Source organism: Pagrus major, chromosome 4 (genome assembly GCF_040436345.1).
Source record: "Pagrus major chromosome 4, Pma_NU_1.0".
Taxonomy (NCBI): domain Eukaryota; kingdom Metazoa; phylum Chordata; class Actinopteri; order Spariformes; family Sparidae; genus Pagrus; species Pagrus major.
Window position 1 is genome coordinate 31,292,433 of NC_133218.1, and position 19,879 is coordinate 31,312,311.

Here is a 19,879-nt window from a genome sequence, read left to right on the forward strand (position 1 = left end):
CAGCATGGCCGCATACAAAGAAGTGCCAAAATGCCCTTGGTACAACAAAAGACATAATTTAATAAATCAGAAAATAAAAGGGTACAGAGTTAGTTTTTCATATTAAGAAGTGTTATTTGAATAAGATATGAATCATCAACCATGAACCATCACATTTCTTACCTTCGTACCTGCAGCCAGTGACATCTGTGGTGTTTGGAATGGTAATGACATGAAGCAGACTAAAGAAATTCTTCCATCTTTTCTCCTATTTTCCAGCTGAAATCGGTGACTACGACCCCGGGAAACACCCAGAGGGCTACAGCTCCAAGTTCCAGTTCTTCCCCAAGCACTCAGAGAAGCTGGAGCGGAGGATCGCTGATATCCACAAGACTGAGCTAATGTAAGGTGACGCCTGTCCATGTCCCTGTGTACCTGTGTTTCTCCTTCACCGCCACAGTGCGGGCATCACAGACGCACATCTAACTGTTGGTCCCACATACTGAATAGTGCATCTTAAACTCATAGGTCAGTCATGGGGAAACTGAAAGGAGCAGCTGCTGTGATGGGTCTAGGTCTCCGCGTGGCAACTGTGCTTTAAGATATTGTAGCAGTAACACTTGGGGGGACATTTTAACTCACATTTTGGTTTCAGTTGTTCTTTTTAACTTTCCAATATAGTGGGATGGAGAGCCTTGAATCAGAAGCAGTGATAAAGAGGAGCTTGCTTTACTCTGAGATCGAATTATTTGCAAAGACTTCTACCACTGAGATAGTTTTTAACTCAGTCCAACCAGAAGAGGATATCTCACATTCACAACACATCTCCAAGTATATAATCCGATAAGATATGCTCAGCTCCAGGTTTGAAATTTCAGAGCTACTTAATGCGCTGAGTTCCCACTTCTTTTGATTTGGTTTCTTTTTGATACAGTGTTGACTCCCCAACTCTGCAAAACAAAGCACTGAAATGTTCATGTACTCCCTCCAGTTCGTCAGTTTTGGAGCCCTCTGCCTCTGGCAAACAATGGCCCGAGGCCAGTGCGCGGACAGCCATTTATGGTCTGGTGCATGTTTGTTTGTTCCCCTTGGTGGTGCAGGCAGTTCAAGAGTCCTGGCAGAGTTCACACAACTTGTTTCTTTTTCACACATTTTCATTGCGAGTCTGTTTCTGAATCCTTTTCCAAGTTTGTGCTCACTTTGAGGACTTTGGACATTTGGGAAAACTGGGGCTGCTGGGATGACGCATGTTCCATCTTTTGGCAGTAAAAGGTCAGGTGTAATGGTGTTGGGGGAGGTGACAGTAGAGACCAGTGCGAAGGACAGGTCTGAGGGGGAAGATGTCACTGACTTCCCAGGCTTAAAGGAGACTTATAATGCTTTTTCTCCCTTTCCTTCAGTGTTTTATGTTATTGTGCATGAAGAAGACCTTGAAAGTTAAAAAGGTAAAAGTCTGTCCCAACGGAAACACCTCATCAGTAGTCCTGCCTGTAATTATGTGACTTTGTGACATCACACTACGTCACCATGTCACACATTTGCATAATTTATGCCTAGCAGTTAGTTTGGCATGCAAGAATTGATTTAACACAGTTGCTCTGTTGTTGTTTATGTTGCTGGCTCAGGCATGTGTGAGCTGACCAATCAGAGCAGACTGGGTAATCGGGAGGTGGGGCCTTAAAGAGACAGGAGCTAAAACAGAGCGTTTCAGGCAGAGGGAGAGTACAGAGCTGCAGCACTGGATAGTATGAGAAAACTGATGTGTTTTTGAGCATTAAAGCATGTCAACCTATTCTAGTAGTAACCCAAAAAAAAAGTTATGAACCTGAAAATGAGCATGATATGTCTCCTTTAAAAGGGAAGGATGGCCAACTGTTTCTTCAACATTCCTGTTTATACCATTTTGGGTCCTTGCACTCACACTTACCAGGTGATGCCAATTAAGTCGGTGAGGGTTCAGTAGTCAAGGCTTTAGGGAGGACATCGCGATTGGGCCAGCAGCCATGTGTCACAGCAGGTAGTGTAAGCATCTGGGAGTCTGTGAGCACAAACAGAAACCCCCAACCTTGTTATCCTGCTGCTCCTCCAGTTGATGACTTCATGGTTGATGGGTTCGGGCACAGCAGCCAATATGCGACAGGAGGTTGGCAGGACTTTTTTTTTAATGGCCAAACCTTTGCATGCAAATTGCAGTGCGCCAATAAACCCTGCTCTAAAGTTTTACCTGTGCTCATAGATCTAAAGTTATGATGGTGGTGCCCATAATTAACTTGAATCAACCCTGTTTGTTTGTACGACCTCCAGTCAGTTTTATCAATATAGCCCAAAATCACACATCACATTGCCTAAGGGGGGTTCTCTCTCTCACACACAGATACCTATATACAGCATATACACAACCCAGGTGGAGACATTGGCATTGGTTAGAGATCCTACACTGCCCTCTATTGCTTATTTCCACCTGGCATCAGTTTCGAACAAACACATGCATCTCTTCATCAGCACAGGAAAAAGCTGCGCATTAAATAAATTTTCACAAAAATCACAATAGTGGCAGAATTAAATGCTGTGTGGTGGGTGGCAGGGAAACATTTGCTCCTACTTGCATAAATGTACTATTATGTTCAACAGAGAGTCATTTGCGAGGCAGCACTCAAGGACTCTGGATGTGACAAAGGGATCATGGAAGGAGATCAGGGTCATCTACATCACCAGAGTGGAGGCGAAGAGCTACAGTAAATTCTCTACTTGAGTCAGCCTGTTTGTTTAACACTAATTCGACTCATGCACAAGTTTCGGGTTGCTGTTTGAATTCCTAAACCAGCAGGCCGATTTTTAATCCTTTATTTCTTTTGATCGGTTCCCAAGCTAACAACAGCTGCACTGCTCTAGTCCTTGACCTGGGACAAAGAGGATCAGCCAGATATCTGAAATAGCAGGCAGTCCCGGCTTTAATATTTGAAACAATGACTGTATTTGATCATGAGAAGAGGATAACCTGCTCAATTTTTTATTGGCAGCTAAACACTCTCTACTGGTGTAGCTCTACTGGCTGAAGTTTTTAGCTATAATACAAATGCATCATGACATTTTTAGGTTACCTAAATGAGCACTGATGCACTCAGTGAGTGGATGGTCCCAGGCTTTTTCTTCTGAAGGTCCACTCATTATTCATTTCACACAGTTATACCTAAATCATCTCTGCGGGTCACTTACCATTTTAATGACAAAAACATGACAGATGGGCTGTATTTACAAACTGCATTAAATCTTTTGGACACACTAATCAACAAGCCATATGTTTTGTGCTTGTTATGTCAAGGGTACCATGTCCAAAATCCTGATTTCCCTCTTAAACTCTTCAGTTCCAGGATATCTGAGTACAAACTTTATAAATAAGTTGACAGATGGTCGTGACAGAATCCATTTAACTGACTTTTTTTTTTAAAAAATGTCTCTTTCTCTTTCAGAGGTCAGAGTCCTGAAACGTCAGAGCTCAACTTCCTCCAGAAGGCTCAGATGCTGGAGACGTACGGAGTGGACCCTCATCCGTGCAAGGTAATCTTTACAAAACAGATATTCTGTCGGTTTATGCTTCATGTGCTGTTTGTTGAGTAATCTTTGCTGATACAAAATTTGACTCCACAGTAAGAATAAACATGGGTTTGTGTGCCTCTCAGGATGTGTCTGGCAACCCAGCTTTTCTGGCTTTTACTCCTTTTGGATTCACTGTGCTGCAAGGGAACAGGAGGGTCCACTTCCTCAAATGGTGAGAGCGGATGAACAGTTAAAGCTGAACATGATGCTAAATAACAACCATATTTAAATTGGAGGTCACAGCATGTGAACATGACTCTGTTATTTGTGTAGAAAAGGGAAATGCAAAAAGCTTCATATTGAAACTACCAAGCAGCCACCTGCAACAACATTTTGACCAGTAATTAGACAGAGAAAACTTTCATGAAATACATCCTCCCTTAATTAACAGTTTGTACAAGTAAAATGCCAGCAAACTCAACACGCTGTTGAAGGTTCCAGTAAAGACTAATTTCACTCCAAAGAGCTTGCACGGGAAAACCAATACTTTCATTATCTGGCTTTGCAGGAAAATAATAAAAGACGTGTGCAATGAATTTGTCTTGAGATAATCCAGTTCATTGGTAGATTCTGATACTGATCCATATGGTTCATCCCACCAGGAGCAGCGCTGAGCTCTGCTGTGATTTGGCCTTATGTGCAGTGACAGCAGGTCCTATGATGTCTTAAGAAAATGTCCGGATCACCACATACATTCAGTACTCCTTCAGATGTGATCATTTGAGCTACTGGGTCCAATTTAATGTATATTTACTGTCAAAGCAACCCAGAGTCGTATTCGCATTGGTAGGCAAATCTCACTGGAAATGATGGGCTGCCATTTGTGGACGCTGTTACATGGTATGGATGTGTATAAGGAACAACTTGTTCATTTATCTGCACATTCAGTGAAATATGAGGCAACAAGAAACAAAAAGGAACCAGTGATCCGTACAAGAGGACATTAATAACCTTTTGAAGACAGCTGAGTCAACCAGCTGTGAAGCTGCACGCTCAGAAGCTTTCTCAGAGTCTGAGTTTTTTTTTTTTTTTAGGTTTGTTGTTGTACAGTTCTGTCATTTAATTTCTTGCAGCTTATTCTTATTTTCTTCTGTGACTGGAATCAATGTGTCTAGACTTTTTCAACACAGAAATGAAACACTGTTGGCCTTATTAATTTGCCTCTGGCCACAATTAATATTTTATCACCTTTATCCATCCGCCTTCATCTCTCTGTTTTTCTGTTATTTGTCTTCTATCTGTGTGTCTCATCCTTTTCCTCTCTGTCTCTCTGTCCTTTGTTGTATCTCTGTGTGCCTCAAACTCAGGGAGGAGGTGACCAAACTCAAGTTCGAAGCAAAGACATTCCATATATATGCAAATCAGAAGGAGGTATGTGTATACATTATTCAAACGCTGCCTTTTCTAGCCGCCGGAGCTCAGGAAGTTAAATGAGGGTGGCCTTGTTTTATGCATGGAGACACTACCAATGTAATCTATCTTTGACAGTGGAGTAAAATGATTGGAAATGATTGGGCAGAAATGTGTATTAGCAGACAAAAGAGCAAAGTAAAGCCAGAGTCTTACTGCCCTATAGCCAAGTTTTCCTCTTTACATGATGAGAATGTCTTCAAAATCATATAATGTGTGTCTGAGTGACTGCGCTGGACTTTTACGCTACAGGATAAGAAGATCATACTGACATACTTTGCACCTACACCTGAGGCCTGTAAGCATCTGTGGAAATGTGGAGTCGAGAATCAGGCCTTCTACAAGTGAGCCACAAGACCTGAAACATAAAACTGCACAAAGGACATTGTTACATATATGTTAATGGATGTTATCTCTTCCGTTTTACTCACAGGTTGGAGAAGTCGAGTCAAGTCCGCACTGTGTCCAGTAGTAATCTCTTCTTCAAGGGTAGTCGCTTTAGATACAGGTAAGTGTAATGATTTATAGCTGAACAGCGAACAGTTACAGTGATTTTAATAGTGCTCACATTTAAAATAAATTTCACATAACAGATTTTGTTTTTTTTTATGTTTTCTTAGTGGAAAAGTTGCAAAAGAGGTAATGGAACAAAGTGCCAAAATTAAGAGAGACCCCCCAGAGATACACAGGTCAGAAGTCTTATCAAGTATTACCCTAAAATGACCTGAAACATGGTTTAACAATGACTCATGCATTCATTAAATTATGTCGTGTGTGTGTGTGTCTGTCGGTCTGTCTGTCTGTCCAGGGCTGGCATGGTGCCAAGTAGGAGCTGTCCATCCATCACCCACGGCCCTCGTTTGACCAGTGTGCCCAGGACCCGACGGAGAGCTGTGCACATCTCCATCATGGAGGGTAAAAGACACACTCAAAAGAATAGAGAAATACTGTAAATCAAACCGGTGTGAGTTCTCAGGCTCTCTGACAACATCTGGGCTGAACAACTGGACAGTCAGTAAGCCCGCACGTCTCTTCATCGAGTTTCTGAGACCATTTGTTTTAAGACGTGCCCCAGAAGCCCTGTAAGATGAACTTCAGTACCCCTGTATCCATCACAACCCATCATTTCACAAATCTGAATTCAGTTTAGACTGAGTGTTGAGCAACACCATCAAATATACAAAAGTAAATATTGTAAAAGGTTTTTTTAAATATGATTTAATTGTCAATGTTTGGATACACACAAGTTAAACCACTTGTCCAACTTTAGGACAACTATTTTAACCCTTTACTCGACACCTAGCCTACAGCTTGAATCAATATGAGGATTTCTTTCTTTATTTGTTTTTTTTTTTCAAAGAGCTACTCCTCAATCTTTCCGTACAACCTTTCACACACAATTTGGCAGCTGCATTTGTGCCACAGTGTGGGAATCATACACCTTTTTAACACCCTCACACAATTTCAATACGCCCACTCAAAGGAGCCTTTCCTCTGCGAACAAACCCCCGACAAATCCCCCTGGTGAGTGCACCGATCAGCCAGTGGCCGCAGACATTATTGTGACATAAGAACGTCCTCCTGACAGTTTATAAAGGGCACTTACTGTCCACTCTTTCCTCCAGCAGGCTATTAACCTTTTACCAATGCTGTCACTGTGAGTAAGTTTGCTCTCAGTTGACCAGTCTGGCTAAACTAAATAAACTTATCGTAGTGTGTTGCCAACAAAAAAAAAGTGTTTTGTCAAACCAGCCCCCCCTCTACTTGTCATTGAAATGGAGATCGGGCTTTGACATTGCACCCCGCTGTTGCAACACTGAAACAAACCCCCTGTGTTTTGTCCTGGTGCTCTGTCTGCGCTGGTATTTCCACTGGTAATAATATCACAGCCTGAAAATAGCTCCTGCTGTCAGGGGCCATGCCGTGTGTGTCACTGCAGACAGCAGGGAGGGACGAGGTGAACTGTGGCACAAGTGGACCACATTCCCGGGCCTTGTCTTTCACTCTCTGGCTGTCTTTCCATTTATCTACCACTGTCAGCCTGCCTGCCAGCATGTGGGGAGCCCGCTGCAGAGAAGAGAGGGCTGTTTAGTGAGCAAGCCGCAGTCGGAGACAAAGACAGACAGCAGGAAGATAGAGAGAGGAGAGGCGGCCTCCAGAAAGACATCGACAAAGAAGAAATAGAGCAGCAGAAGTCTGTTGGAATATAGTTAGGCTGTTATTTGCTCTCCTTGAACCATGGTGAAGTGTCTGATCCGGATCAAGACCAAGGTGAACGTTCACCTGCGCATGATCAATCACTGCTATCGAGATGTGAAGGTGCGCGTGCTGTCTTTGGGACCCAGGCTCATGGGCAAGGCTCTGGGGGTCCTACCGCTCTTCCCCGCCCTCCCTGGGGGTTCTTCCACCTCAGACTCTGCTCCAGGGTCGGGACAGAGCTCTAGGACTCCTTCCAGGCTAGCTGTCCCACCCCAAATCCATGGCTGCGGCCCACCAGCCAACCGTGCAGGTAAAAACTGGGGCTGGTTGCGTCATGCGGGACTTAATGGAGGACAGTGGAGACTGCATTTAAACAAAGCAGCTGTGAAAAGTTTTAAGTTGGACGACTTTCTCTTGAAGAATAGTGTGAGCTGAGAGGACGTTGTCCTTATGTTTTATGTTTACTTTAAGGTTAGAGTTGCCACTTGCAAGTATTTCATTTAGACATAGAGTGCATGAAGGCAGGACAGAGTCAGTTTCCTATGACAAGCTGACCATTAAAAACGCATCAGAGTAATTAACCTTGGTACGATATTCAGCATAGGGCCATGTGCCTGAATGATCTGGCAACCCACCAAGCCAGGCTTAAAATCAAAGAAGCTGAACATAATTTCCCCATAAATCTCTTCTCTAAAGTGCTTAAAAATCAGGGACATGTCCTATATAGTCACACATTTGCATCGATGACTTGTAGACATGTTAATAAGCTCTTTTTCTACACTTGTCAAAAGTTTAGAGAACATAAAACAACCTGAAGCAGTAAACTGTGATGAAGTCTGATGTGCAAAGAGTCTAATCTCTAATTAGGATAAATGCTCTGATAAATTCATTCAAGCAGTTATACGGAGAAACTTGAAATCTTGAGAGATTGTTTTCATCCGTGACATTTTAATTATCTGTCAGATTGTACTTGTTGACAGTATTTCCATGAACTCCTAAAGTGTTTTTGGTGTCATTGCAAGAACATTTTAAGAAATACGCAACATGATCTAACAGATCTAACATGTACTTTCTTGGATCCTACATTTTCCATGAGACTTAAAAAGCAAAAGAAAGTTGTGTCAGAATTGTCTTTAAATGTCATCAATATCTCCCAGCTGCTAAATCTACAGCATATCCCTCATTTCTATGCTGTGTGTTGTCAGGTCTGGAGTCCCTTCGAGACAGTGCCCACTCCACGCCTGTGCGCTCCGTCTCCCATGGCGACTCCTTCATGTCCTCCAGGGGCCACATGGTAGACGGCAGCGAGCCGAGCACGTCAGCGGTCATCTCCGACGAGGCCTACAGCCCCTCAGACAGCGTGCTGCCCACGCCCGTGGCCGAGCACGGGATGGAGATGCCTTTGGCTCGTCACCTCAATGGTGCTCCCTGCAGCATCGATGAGGAGAAGGAGTCAGAGGCGGGCGCATCGAAGGAGGGGCAGTTGGCGGATTATGCTTCTGGTAAAAGAGCAATGCGTATGGTCAGGAGCAGGCAGTCACCGGCGAGCGACGTGGAGGAGCTGAACAAGTTCGTCCTGAGCGTGTTACGTTTGTTCCTGGTTACCATCGGACTGCTGTTCGCCCTGCTGCTGCTCCTCATCATGCTGACAGAGTCGGACCTGGACATTGCCTTCCTGAGAGACATCCGCAAGACACCTGAATTCCAGCAGTTCCACTTTGAATACTTCTGCCCTCTGCGGCGCTGGTTCGCCTGTAAGTTACGATGGATGGGAGGATTCCTCATCAGCAAGTGAGGCTAAGTGAACAATGGACTGAATGACACAACACAGGCCTCCTTTGACGGAGATGGGACACTCAAAACAGACTGGTCAGCAGAGCGAGTGGGAGGAGAGAAGAGGAAAAGGATGGCAGCCCTATTCCCAATATCAGCTCAGCCTCTCCCAGTAAGGAGTTCCTGTCACAAGCCACGGACTGTCCCCTGAAGAGCCTAGTTTATCATGTTTGACCCTCATCAGGAAAGGAAGTCGCATTTTACTTTGGAAATTCAGGTCATTTCAAGGTATTTTATTTTTTACACAAAGTCACAGTAACAGGGTTTAATTTAAACACGAGCAAGTCTGACAGACTTCACATATTCAACCAACAGATAACAGTTGCCTTTATTTTTGTATTAAATTATATGTTGCCACATTACTGTCGAGACAGAATGACCTGATGTGCTGGGCTGTGTGTTATGTGACCTGAGAGTATGAGTTAAGTTTGGAGAGATGGTGAGATGGGATGGGCCATTCTAGCTCATCTAATTTTCATATTTCAAAGCCAACCACAATATTCATTATTCAAGATTATATTATGGTCGCTGCTATGAGATTGAAAACTGCTTTTTTGAGTTGGACCAGTATCTGGGGGTTAATAGAGAAAGTGTAAAATGGAATAACGGGGAGCACTTACCGAATGTAATCAGTCCTGAGTCAAATAATATTTGCAAATATTATAGTTTTATAAAAATGTTTTAGGCATATATGGAATTTGCCATGTATAGTGACACAAGTGAGTATTAAATAGTCACAGGAAAGAATAGGAAAATGATTTTAGCATGCTTTTAACTGATTGACAAGTTCCTGACTTTCAGGAATTCTCCTGATTTGGTTTACGAACCAACATCTGGTGTACTGAATTTAAAGGCATGATGCGCAGTATCGACCTTTGGACACTGGTGTGTAGCCCGCAGCCAACAGCTGCGCACAGGGTGAGAAGTCGGGCCTCATAGCGACCAGGTTACGTCGTTGTCGCTGTCTGTCTCTTCTGCTCTCGATCTGTTATGAATGTATAAAGAGCTGCAGGTCTGTGTGTCTGTATGGCTGAGGGTGGGGCTGAGCCACACACACACACACACAGAGCAAAGAGGCAAACAGCAGACAGGACGTAGCATGCACTCCGGCTGCGCTCACACAAAATATGGAGGGTTGTGCGGAGGTGTGGGCGTGTTTATTTGTACTTTAGAACAACAATCAGAAAAAAACATTTAATTTCTGACTCGCTGCTTTGTTCTCACTAAACTTCGCTCCCTCTCGTCATTCACTTTCTTGCTCGCTCGTCCACAGCTGCTCTTTATTTCTCCATCTACCAACACCAGCTGGCAAATCCTGCAAATTACGCCTTTAATCGAGCGCAAATAATTGGTTGCTGTAGCTATTTGACCCAGGAGTGATGTTGATGCTGCCCTGAAAGATGGCTTGAATGATTATTTTTGTAATAAGTGTGGTCAAACGTCCATTAACGGTGTTAACGTCCAGCCATGAGAGCACCACTTAAGTTGTATCGTCCACTGACTATAAATTAAGGATAAATTGTAAGGATATAAGTAAGTAATGGAGGTGGTAGAGTTACTGATTTTATAAAATAGCAGCCAAATAATGCTAATAGCTACAATCAACTTTTGTGTGTAGGGGAACAGTTGTCACTTTGCCGTAGTTACTTTTACAGTAGTTGTGAAGGCGATGGGACTATGTGAGCTAGCCTTTTAGAGATAGTCAAGTGTTTGGTTAGCTCTTTGACACCCACACTCTGTAGAAGTTTATCTTGATGTGCAATACTGTTAATATAAAAAAAAAAAGATCCTTTCCATCAAGGGAAATTTGACCTTGTTTTACCTTTGTAAAGTGCGAAAACTAGTGCTGTTTGCCCACAGCATACGGTTAAGAGGGCTTGTTTTTAGTTCATGTTGAGTGAAGGTCATTTAACTTTGTTTAGCCCTGCTGTGTTCAAACTGATGCATTCATCTGTAAAGGCTGAATATGTTTAGATCACGTTTCCATTTTTGTACAAACTGATGTCTCATTAACACAAGGAGATTTCCTCACAGTGGCTTTTAAAATGGACTTGAAACATTATTTTTTACAGTGGATGTCTAGTTCTCAGCCTCCTGCTTACAAGAGCGCCTAAGATAAGTCGTGTTTACGTCCTACTGCAATCTTCATTATCACACCTACCAAAGAAACCTCTGTTGTCTGATATCTGTCAGTTTACGTCAACAGATGGAAACTCTGATAGTCTGCTGTCCTTCTCCGGCCTTATTATACATGTACGTTATTTCACAGTTAGCCTGCAGTGCGTCTTTACAGCCCAGAGCAATCAACAACGACATTTAACACCATAATGTCAGTTTGTGACAATTAACTATCAGTCCTCCTAACGAGCCTGCGAGTCGTTGATCAGGTAGGATGTGAAGGTCCCCATAGGCAGTTTGGAAACTTTACTGTGTTAATGTTATAATATAGGAAAAAATGAACAGGCTAAGCGTTAGCACAAAAACAGTACTTTGAGTTGGGGCTGTGCGATATGACAATATAAAATATCCATCTTTTCATATTAAGCTTTCTCACACTGTTTACGCCAATGTGTTTTGTCATTTGGACGACACTTTTGAGTTCTTCTGCATGAATGCAGGCAGAGAAATTTGCATGAGAGCAACACAAACAAACATGGAGGGGAGTGAGCATGACAGAACAGAAAGGAGTATGAAAGGAGTATTTCCAAACGAGGACTCACATGGACATGGTTTGGGTAGAAATGGCCAGAAAATTGGTTCTTTGCAAGTTTGCACAAAGGTTATAAATAGAAAGGACACAAATAATTGAATATGAGTTAAGTACATTTAATTTGACCACATGGAAAGGCCTATTTTTTTATTGAGATCACAGAAAATGTAAGATTTTGTTCATATCGCACAGCCTTGTTTTGAGAATCCCTTTAGTATTAAATACCTAGGCTTTAAATGTTGATTTTATTTTTGTAGCGTGTTAATATTTTCACAAATTCAGAAACCTGCACATTATATTTTGCAGTTGGGTTTCAGACTTGATATGTTACTGATGTTTTTGCTTTAACTCAGATGGTTTTAGATTGACGTGTTAGGTGAAAGGTGACTGTGTGTTTTGAAAAACAACGGCCAGTCGAGGCAGAAAGTCTACTTTTACTTCCAATGATTTGTACTTTAAAAGTCTCATTTTATGTTCACGTGTATGACGAATTTAACATAATTTGAGCAATAAATATGACAGATGATGTGATGAATATTAATAACCATAAACTCCAAAACCGTTTGTCTCTTTCTGCTGGACATGCAAAATGTCCTAAATCCCCTCAGATGGTAAAACAGCCTGTAGATGCATGTGTGAAGGGAACATTGCCCACTGTTACCGATTACCCAGTGTCAAAAATACTTCTCCAAAATATCTAATGTCAAAAAAAGTTTTTCCATGTAAATCCTGTTTGATTGTTGCCTAATCCTAGACTGCTCTTCCTTGACCCAATTTATAGAAACAGTAAGTTTTCTTGTGCAAGTACATGTAACTGAACTGAACACATCCGACAGTGGATCTGTTCATTCACTTGACTCTGAACAGGTTTTACCACAATGAAAGTGAAGCGGTTTGTACTGAAAGCCAATTTTAACAGCAGAAGTAGCATATTCAACTACCTGAGTTGTTCTTTTTGCAATGCAGTTCAATATATAGATTTGTTTTTGTTTGTTTGTTTTGCTAAAATCCGTTTCAGGTCACGTGAACTGTCAGTGATAAAGAGAGTTGACAGCTCCACTGGCACTTGGTCATCTTGCTGAATAATGTAAGCAGGAATAAGGCCTCACATGGGGTCTTACTGTAAGCTTCCTTCCTGTACTATGGAAATGTCTCTGTAAGCATGTGTTCTGCATTTATTACCTCCAAACAAGACTGCTTATTTCCAATCACTGAGGACTGGTGTAATCTATTTATGAATAAATATCATCTATTCTTGACATCTGGTAGCTAGTCTGGCTACAAGTTTAATCCTGAATTCACAGAAGAAAAACCAGCAGCATCTCAAGTTATGTCACTGTATAGACCACACACACACTATTCTTTTACGTCACAATGCTGCCATCTTAAGGTGAAAATAATACTGCAACTCTAGAAAATAACATTCAAACAACATTTCTGGTATAAAAATGGTTCTGTATTTATTTTTTATGCTTTAGGTACCAAAAATAAAAAAACATGAAATAAACACTATACATTTAACAGGCATGTCTTAAAACACAAATGGTTTTGCCGTTCAAATTCAATGTGCCACAAACAAACAATACAAAAGGGAGAAGACTTTAGAAATTGCTTCACTTCTGTAAACATTTGTAGAACAGCAAATTATAAATGGAGGAATAAAGAAGCAAATGGCAGAATCAACAAACACAAATGTATCAACACTCACATTCAATTATTTGCTACGTACAGCGCCTGTGTAATGTCTTTAAACTCTTTGCGGGATGTATTCAGGACAATAACAGAAAAAAACGACTTTCTTATATATCTATGTGAAAAAGTCTGACAATGTTTGAAACTTAACTTAGGTCAAAGTATGTGATCAATTGCTTTTTTTAAAAGATCACAGAGGTTGAATGCAAATGTGACTATCTCCAAAGGGGAGACAAGGTTATTGAAAAGTTTGAATAAGGGGAAGTTAATCTGCAAGGTCAGTAAGGTCCATCGGTAGTGAGAGGAAAAAAACAGAGGTTTTTGGCCGTCACGCCAGATGCTGTGCAAGGTGAATGCCAAGCACGACACATGAGGAAACGCGCCATCTCTACCATGAAGGCTGGAAGTGGCAGCATCACACTGTGGGGATGCAACCCCCTCAGCTTGGAGAGGGAGATGGGAAAAACAAAAATCAATGCAGCAGAACGCAGATAACTCCCTGAACGAAACCTACTGCCAATCTCAGGAGAACTGAGCAAGACAACAAAACAAAAAACATGAAGCCAGATCTACAGAGAAGTGGTTTCAAAACAACACAGTCTGTTCCTGGAGTCCAGAATTTGTGTCCGGACACTGCTGCTCACTCTGTCCCCATGCAGCTTGACAGAGTTGGAGCAGTTCTGCAAAATTTGGAGAAGAGTGCAGTGTCATCATGTGTTTATCCCCCTCATTTTGTATAGACACTGCATTACATTCTGAGACTGAGACGTGTTTCACTGCATCTCTGCAGCAAGAGAGCAGGATGCAACACAGCTGACTGGTCTTTGTTTTGGCACAGCCTGGCAAATGTATCATTAAATATGTATTTGGTTGTAAATATATGGAAGGAAATGACTATTTAGTTAATGATACTGTGTTACTTCACACTGTATCAATGTTCAAGCTGTAAATATAATCTTTCTATAAACAGAGACCAAATGAATGTAAAGTTTATTGTATGTATGTTACTTAGCTACAGTGTGAAAATTATGACAATATTGTATTAAAGCATAAAAGAGATCCAGAGGATACAAGGAAGCAGGGAGGTATCCATCTAGTAGGGACGCACCAGTTCTGATCAGATTCAAATACCTGATTTTGGATAACGGCTGACTCAGAGTACCGATCCAATACCAGTGGTTTATTAAGAAGCAGTAAACCTCACTGTGTGGAAGACAATTTAATTATTATTTTATGTGTAAGACAACATCAGGCTTGACTTAACCATTGCTTTACAAACTTGGAACGAAAAATGTATCAAACACATACATAGATATACATTTACTGAATTATTTAATATTAAAATAAGAAATCACAATGAAGTCAGACAAACCTGAGTGTCTTGTTAAAAACAAAACATTCAAAATAAACATAAATCTAAATTATGTGACCACACAGATATGAACATAGAATTAAACTGAATAGATCAGCCACATTGTCACAGACACCCAATCTAACTGTTAGAGTCAGTATTGGACTGCTGTTCCACATCTGTATCAGATCGGTGCGTCCCTACCTCGACAGTGACAAATCTGTTCCCTTTAATCCTACTGAAAGCCATCAGGAGGTTCATGTTCTTCATCTCAATCGGAGAAGACATGCAAGCGCCCCGATGAATTGCCGCCCAGTAAGGCGTTCCTTGTGGGGTGGAAAGCTGTGACGGACAGCACTGTGTTAAGGTTCTCGGCGTCCATGAAGGAGTGCTGCGGCTGGCCGTTTTCGTTGAACACCTGCATCCTCCGGGGCCTCGCCATGCTCCCCACCACAAAACAGTCTTCCCGTTTGGGGTCCCACACCGCTGATAGTTTGCTCAGCCAGCGGCCAGTGTGCATGTCATGTCTGAAAATGAAGATTGATAAGACAGTCTGTGAGTAAGTTCAGGTTACTCAAGTCTCACAGGAAAGACAGAAAAGTAAAAGGCTGGTGAACCAAGTGGATGTACCTGATTGATTTCATCAAGGGACATTCTGAGGTCACTGCAGATGTGTCATATATCCTGTCAAAAGAGTTGGGAATAGACATTGAGTTAAGATTGATAAAATGAAAGCAAGTTTAACAATCATTGAAAGTGCTGAGTCAGCTTCACCTTATGTGGTCGTCCATACAGGTGGTGAGAACTCTGTTTCCCGTATGAGGGGAGAAATAAGCACTGGATATGCTTTTAGAGTGGCCATGCAGCTGAGAGACTGCCTGGCTTTTGGTCTTCTTCAGACATCTGCTGTCATAAATACTGACGACACTGTAGACAAGATCAACACAGTCTTTTTAGTGCAATTAACAGACAACTGACACAGGATAGAGAAATATGGCTCGAAAAAGAGCTTATTGAAAAAGTTAAATTTAATCAATAATCAGACATACAGGCTTTCTGCCACAGCAAAGTACTGCGTCTGTAAAGGGTGGACGCTAACACAACGCAGAGTCTTAGAGTCCAGTAGGTGGAGAGACTGATGAGAGTTCCTGAGGAGAAATTAAACACCAGTGCAACATGTTAATAAAATGTTAATCATTCATTGACAGTTCACCCATACTGTTATTCTTCAACACCACAAAGAGACTAAAATCAACTGCTCCTCATCAACAGTAATACATTACCCTCGAGTGCGCCTATCGACGATGGAAACCTCTCCATACCAGTTCCCAACCACAAGTGTCGAACAGTCATGTGACAGGAAGTCAAATGTTTTCAGGCCATCATCAATATCATACACCTACAACAGTGTACAAACAGACTGATGTCAACAGGTGAAACATGATGCTGCTCTAAAGTCAAATTTAAAACTTTGCATTCAGGCGACTTAACTCACAACCTTTATATTACATTTTTTTTATAAGTACATGAATGGAGCAAAAGTGATCTCACATCATCAAAGACGGCCTTCTCTACATCCATGCAGCGCAGAGATCCGTCATAGCTGAGGCTCAGCAGGTGGGTTGGATTAGCCTTGGAGAACGCCATGCAGCCCACCGGACGAGTGTGAGGCTCAAACAGCAGCACGCCATCATCGTCCCAATCACCACCCTGAGGGAATATACACAAAAATAACTGAGTGTGTTTTCTTAATGTAGAGTAATGTAAGGGTTCTGACGTTTCATTTGGAGCTTTTTTTTGTCAACAGTGGGATCATTTTTTAATGTTTGTCTCAATTAACATCATCATCATTAGAACAGAGCAAAGAACACACACCATCTTCCAGAGTCCAACTTTCCCCCACTTGTCTCCTGCGGCCATCAGCAGGCTGCTGGTGCAGGGGTGGAAGGCAGCAGAGAAGATTCGGTCCTTTACCACCTTGGCCACTCGGTCCTCAGTTATCCTCATGTTCCTAAGGGCTGATTGGTACCTGAGTAGAGACATCAGCGTTGATTTGTTTTATCAACCTCGTTCATACTTTGACTGATACACCCTCAGAGGTGCAGCAGTCACTTCTATATAAGCTGAACAATAAAACTTAAAAACGTACCCTTTCAGACTCAGGTCCTTTTTTTCTTCTTTTAAATCCTATAAAAACACATTTGAAGATTTTCAGATTGACTCAGAAGCAGCAAAAGTAAACAAAAATGATCAACCAGTGTATATATATGTCAAGGTTAATCCTCTCCAAATTATCTTTGGCTTTAAATGTATCATGGCACCACAGCCTACCAGCTCTGAATTTAATTACAGTTTTGAGGGAAAATCATTTTAAGTAAAACAGAAAAAGTAGCTGACCACGATGTAATGAGGAGATTAAACATGGAAGGCGAGTCCTACCTCGGAGCAGAGCTCAAGAAGTTGTGAAGGCAGCTTGCTTCCCTCTTCTGTGTTGATTGGATCCATTGGCAGAGGGCCAGCAGGCTTCTTCAGTGGCGTAGACTTTAAAATAATTAGATAACTTCAGTGAGTAAAAGCCAGAAATAATGAAAGAACCGCACCAAGAAAAATGAAATACTAGAGAGACAGACAGCAGTGGAGTGGCAAGACATTCGTATAATTAGGTTATTTAAATATAACTACCTGATCATAAATCAGATTCCCTCTGGGTTCAGGGGGAAGTGTCAAGACCACTGCCTCTTTATTTTGAAGACGAAGGGATTTGCGAGCTGGCAGCACTTCTTTTACAGCTGCCTGTGACCTGCCACCATAGAAACTGATTATTAGAGTGACACCAAGAACACACTGGTCTGTCGGACTTTTGAAATCTTATTCTTAGAAATGAATAATAAAATTAACAAGTGCTCTAAAGTGAAGTCTACAGACATCTTGTTTTTTTTGTTTTTTTCTGTGGGTTGAAATTGAGAAGATAAAGAAAATCCTCACATAAAAAGAGGAAAATGTATTGGATTCAATATTTTAGATCAAAGACAACCATCAAACAAACAAATGTAAAGAAATAAACAGCAGCATAAAGCATGATGTACATGCAATGAACTCCAGTTTTACAGTTCACCAGTCACACCAGATGCCATGCCCCCCCGCCAATCATTTTACTAAAACATTATGGATACGCATAATTGAGAGCTCATTTGTAACAGTTGGTGGCTGACTGTACCTCATGAGACCCCTCTGCGATGGTTTTGGCCGGGTCAGCTGCTTCAGCTCCTCAGTTGCCTTGCGACAAGGAAACAAAAATGAATACCCATCCCATCTGTGCAGCCACAGCAAAAGGACTGAATCACAAGATAGCCGTGTTGAGCCAAGTTCATCTACATTTGTGCCCGATACACACCAACAATTCTGACCTGCATTTTCATTTTATGCATGCAAAAAAGAGCCTTACAGCAACATGACCTTAAATATATATTGATACAAAGTCCCCCATTAATCTGGATATGATGGATCCAATGATTTGTTGCTGTTGTTAATCAGTACATGACATTTCCCTCCTTGTGCTGTGTGTGTCTGCAGAAGGTTGGATGTTTTGTTCGAAGTTACTGGTCAGCGTAACTATTTTCAGTGTAATTAGATGGGAGTTAACTGTGATGAAAACATGTTTTCTATCCTACCTACCTGTAATAAGTTGATAGAAGACAGGAACTCTTGGTTCTTTCTGATGTTCTCCAGTCGCTCCAGTTCATATACAGAGAGTCCTCCATATCCACCCTGAAGAAACATTCAGTAACATGGAGTTGAAAATACTTGGTGTTTGTTTGACACTATTGAGTCAAAGCACAATGTCAATGAGTCCAAGTCGTTCAGGGTTTATATACACTTACAGATGTTTGCTCCACATCACTGTTTTCATCCTCATCCTCCTCATCATCATCATCATCCTCCTCCTCCTCCTTCTTCTTGACGTCCTCTCTGTTATTCTGGCTGTTTTTGTCCTCTTCCGTTTTCTATCAACAAAAAAATGGGCGTATTAACAAACAAATAACACATCTGATGTGCCACTGTTGTTTTCTGGGTGTTTCTGAGGCGTCTCTCACCCTTTTCTTCTGGGGTGTGGGGTTTCCAGGAGAGTACTTGAGGCGTTTAGGTGCCAGGGCGTTACGTGATGATCGTCGGGCTGCTGCCTCGAGGTCCACAGGGGTCATTTCCTACCAAGGTGTGCATTATTAAACACAATGAGCAAAAAACATGGCTTCATTCAACTTTTCCACAGATGCACAAGTTGTGGCTCAACTCTTAACACACTCTCCTTCCGCCTGAAATAATGCCTGCGTTACCCTAGTAACTACATACCCTTAGTTTAGCTCCCAAAACAAGCTAACTTTAATGTAATTCAGCAGCTAGCTAGCTTAAATAACAACAACTCACCAGCTTCTCGACCTCCACAGCAACATTGCGTTTTGACCGTCTCGTCGCCATTTTAATACGCTTACAACAGTACGTGTGAATTATTTCTTCGGCAGAGCTGTCAGAAAGTAATAATCTCTCTCTTTTCTCGCACTCTGGTCTCTATGGCTACACTTGAAAAAACTACAGGGAGTTGAATAATTCGCGCCACACGTTGGAAGTGTTTTGTAACAAGCCCCTCCCCCTCCGTGTTGTGAAACAGAATCCTGGCCGCTCATTGGTTCGTCTTTTTCACGTCATCAGAATAGGGCGCCGTTTCCTGCCGCTAACAGCCAATGACCGCCTCGCAATTTGATTGACGTCTCCCGGTTCAACCTCCAGAGAGGAAGCGATAATGTCGCCACCTGCTGGCAGATGTGGGTCATAGCAGTGGTAGGAAGCGGATAATGTTGATAATTCTTGGTTATTTATGCATAAAGGACAAGTCCAAAGTAAAGTTTTAATATTGAACAAGTGGCTGACGCACGCTGTCAGCATTTCTACTGAAAAATGTGTTAAAGTTGTGTGTTTGTCTTCAAACAAATCCACGCACACAGACAAAGAAAGTGTCACCATTAATCAAGGCAATAACAAAATGACAGGCCCAAAAGCGTTGTGGTCAAATTGTTTATTTAAAAATGGAAAGAAATTATTAGTTGACATCA

The 19,879-nt window shown here is 41.8% G+C and overlaps 2 protein-coding genes across 4 annotated transcripts in view; one reads left to right on the forward strand and one right to left on the reverse strand.

Moving 5' to 3' along the window:
* The window catches only part of LOC140994968 (FERM domain-containing protein 5-like), a 66,913-nt gene extending 57,887 nt beyond the window's left edge, over positions 1-9,026 (forward strand). For 2 of the 3 annotated variants that reach the window (XM_073464833.1, XM_073464834.1), the window contains 9 exons: positions 259-382; positions 3,450-3,537; positions 3,660-3,748; positions 4,884-4,947; positions 5,239-5,330; positions 5,420-5,494; positions 5,607-5,675; positions 5,795-5,901; positions 8,391-9,026. In XM_073464833.1, coding sequence (XP_073320934.1) covers positions 259-382; positions 3,450-3,537; positions 3,660-3,748; positions 4,884-4,947; positions 5,239-5,330; positions 5,420-5,494; positions 5,607-5,675; positions 5,795-5,901; positions 8,391-8,980 — 1,298 coding nt within the window. In that variant the 3' untranslated portion in view covers positions 8,981-9,026. The remainder of the gene's footprint in view (positions 1-258; positions 383-3,449; positions 3,538-3,659; positions 3,749-4,883; positions 4,948-5,238; positions 5,331-5,419; positions 5,495-5,606; positions 5,676-5,794; positions 5,902-8,390) is intronic. The other variant, XM_073464835.1, reaches the window with a different exon arrangement.
* Positions 9,027-14,398: 5,372 nt separating this feature from the next.
* Positions 14,399-19,353, reverse strand: wdr76 (WD repeat domain 76). Its single transcript, XM_073463866.1, has 15 exons — positions 19,197-19,353; positions 18,866-18,976; positions 18,653-18,706; positions 18,447-18,539; positions 17,989-18,047; positions 17,454-17,571; positions 17,211-17,312; positions 16,921-16,958; positions 16,647-16,800; positions 16,323-16,481; positions 16,055-16,170; positions 15,821-15,919; positions 15,546-15,698; positions 15,402-15,455; positions 14,399-15,298 (listed from the first exon to the last, which is right to left on the reverse strand). Exons 1-15 carry the CDS (start codon positions 19,245-19,247, stop codon positions 15,043-15,045), a joined length of 1,617 nt encoding a protein of 538 aa, XP_073319967.1. The 5' UTR covers positions 19,248-19,353; the 3' UTR covers positions 14,399-15,042.
* Between the last annotated feature and the right edge of the window lie 526 nt (positions 19,354-19,879).

Coding starts and splice junctions, on each gene's coding strand:
- wdr76 (XM_073463866.1), bottom strand. CDS start 19,247: ATGGCGACGAGACGGTCAAAACGCAATGTTGCTGTGGAGGTCGAGAAG. Junction 18,977..19,196: donor CTGTGGAGGTCGAGAAGCTG/GTGAGTTGTTGT, acceptor ACACCTTGGTAG/GAAATGACCCCTGTGGACCT. Junction 17,313..17,453: donor GGAATCTGATTTATGATCAG/GTAGTTATATTT, acceptor ATTATTTTAAAG/TCTACGCCACTGAAGAAGCC.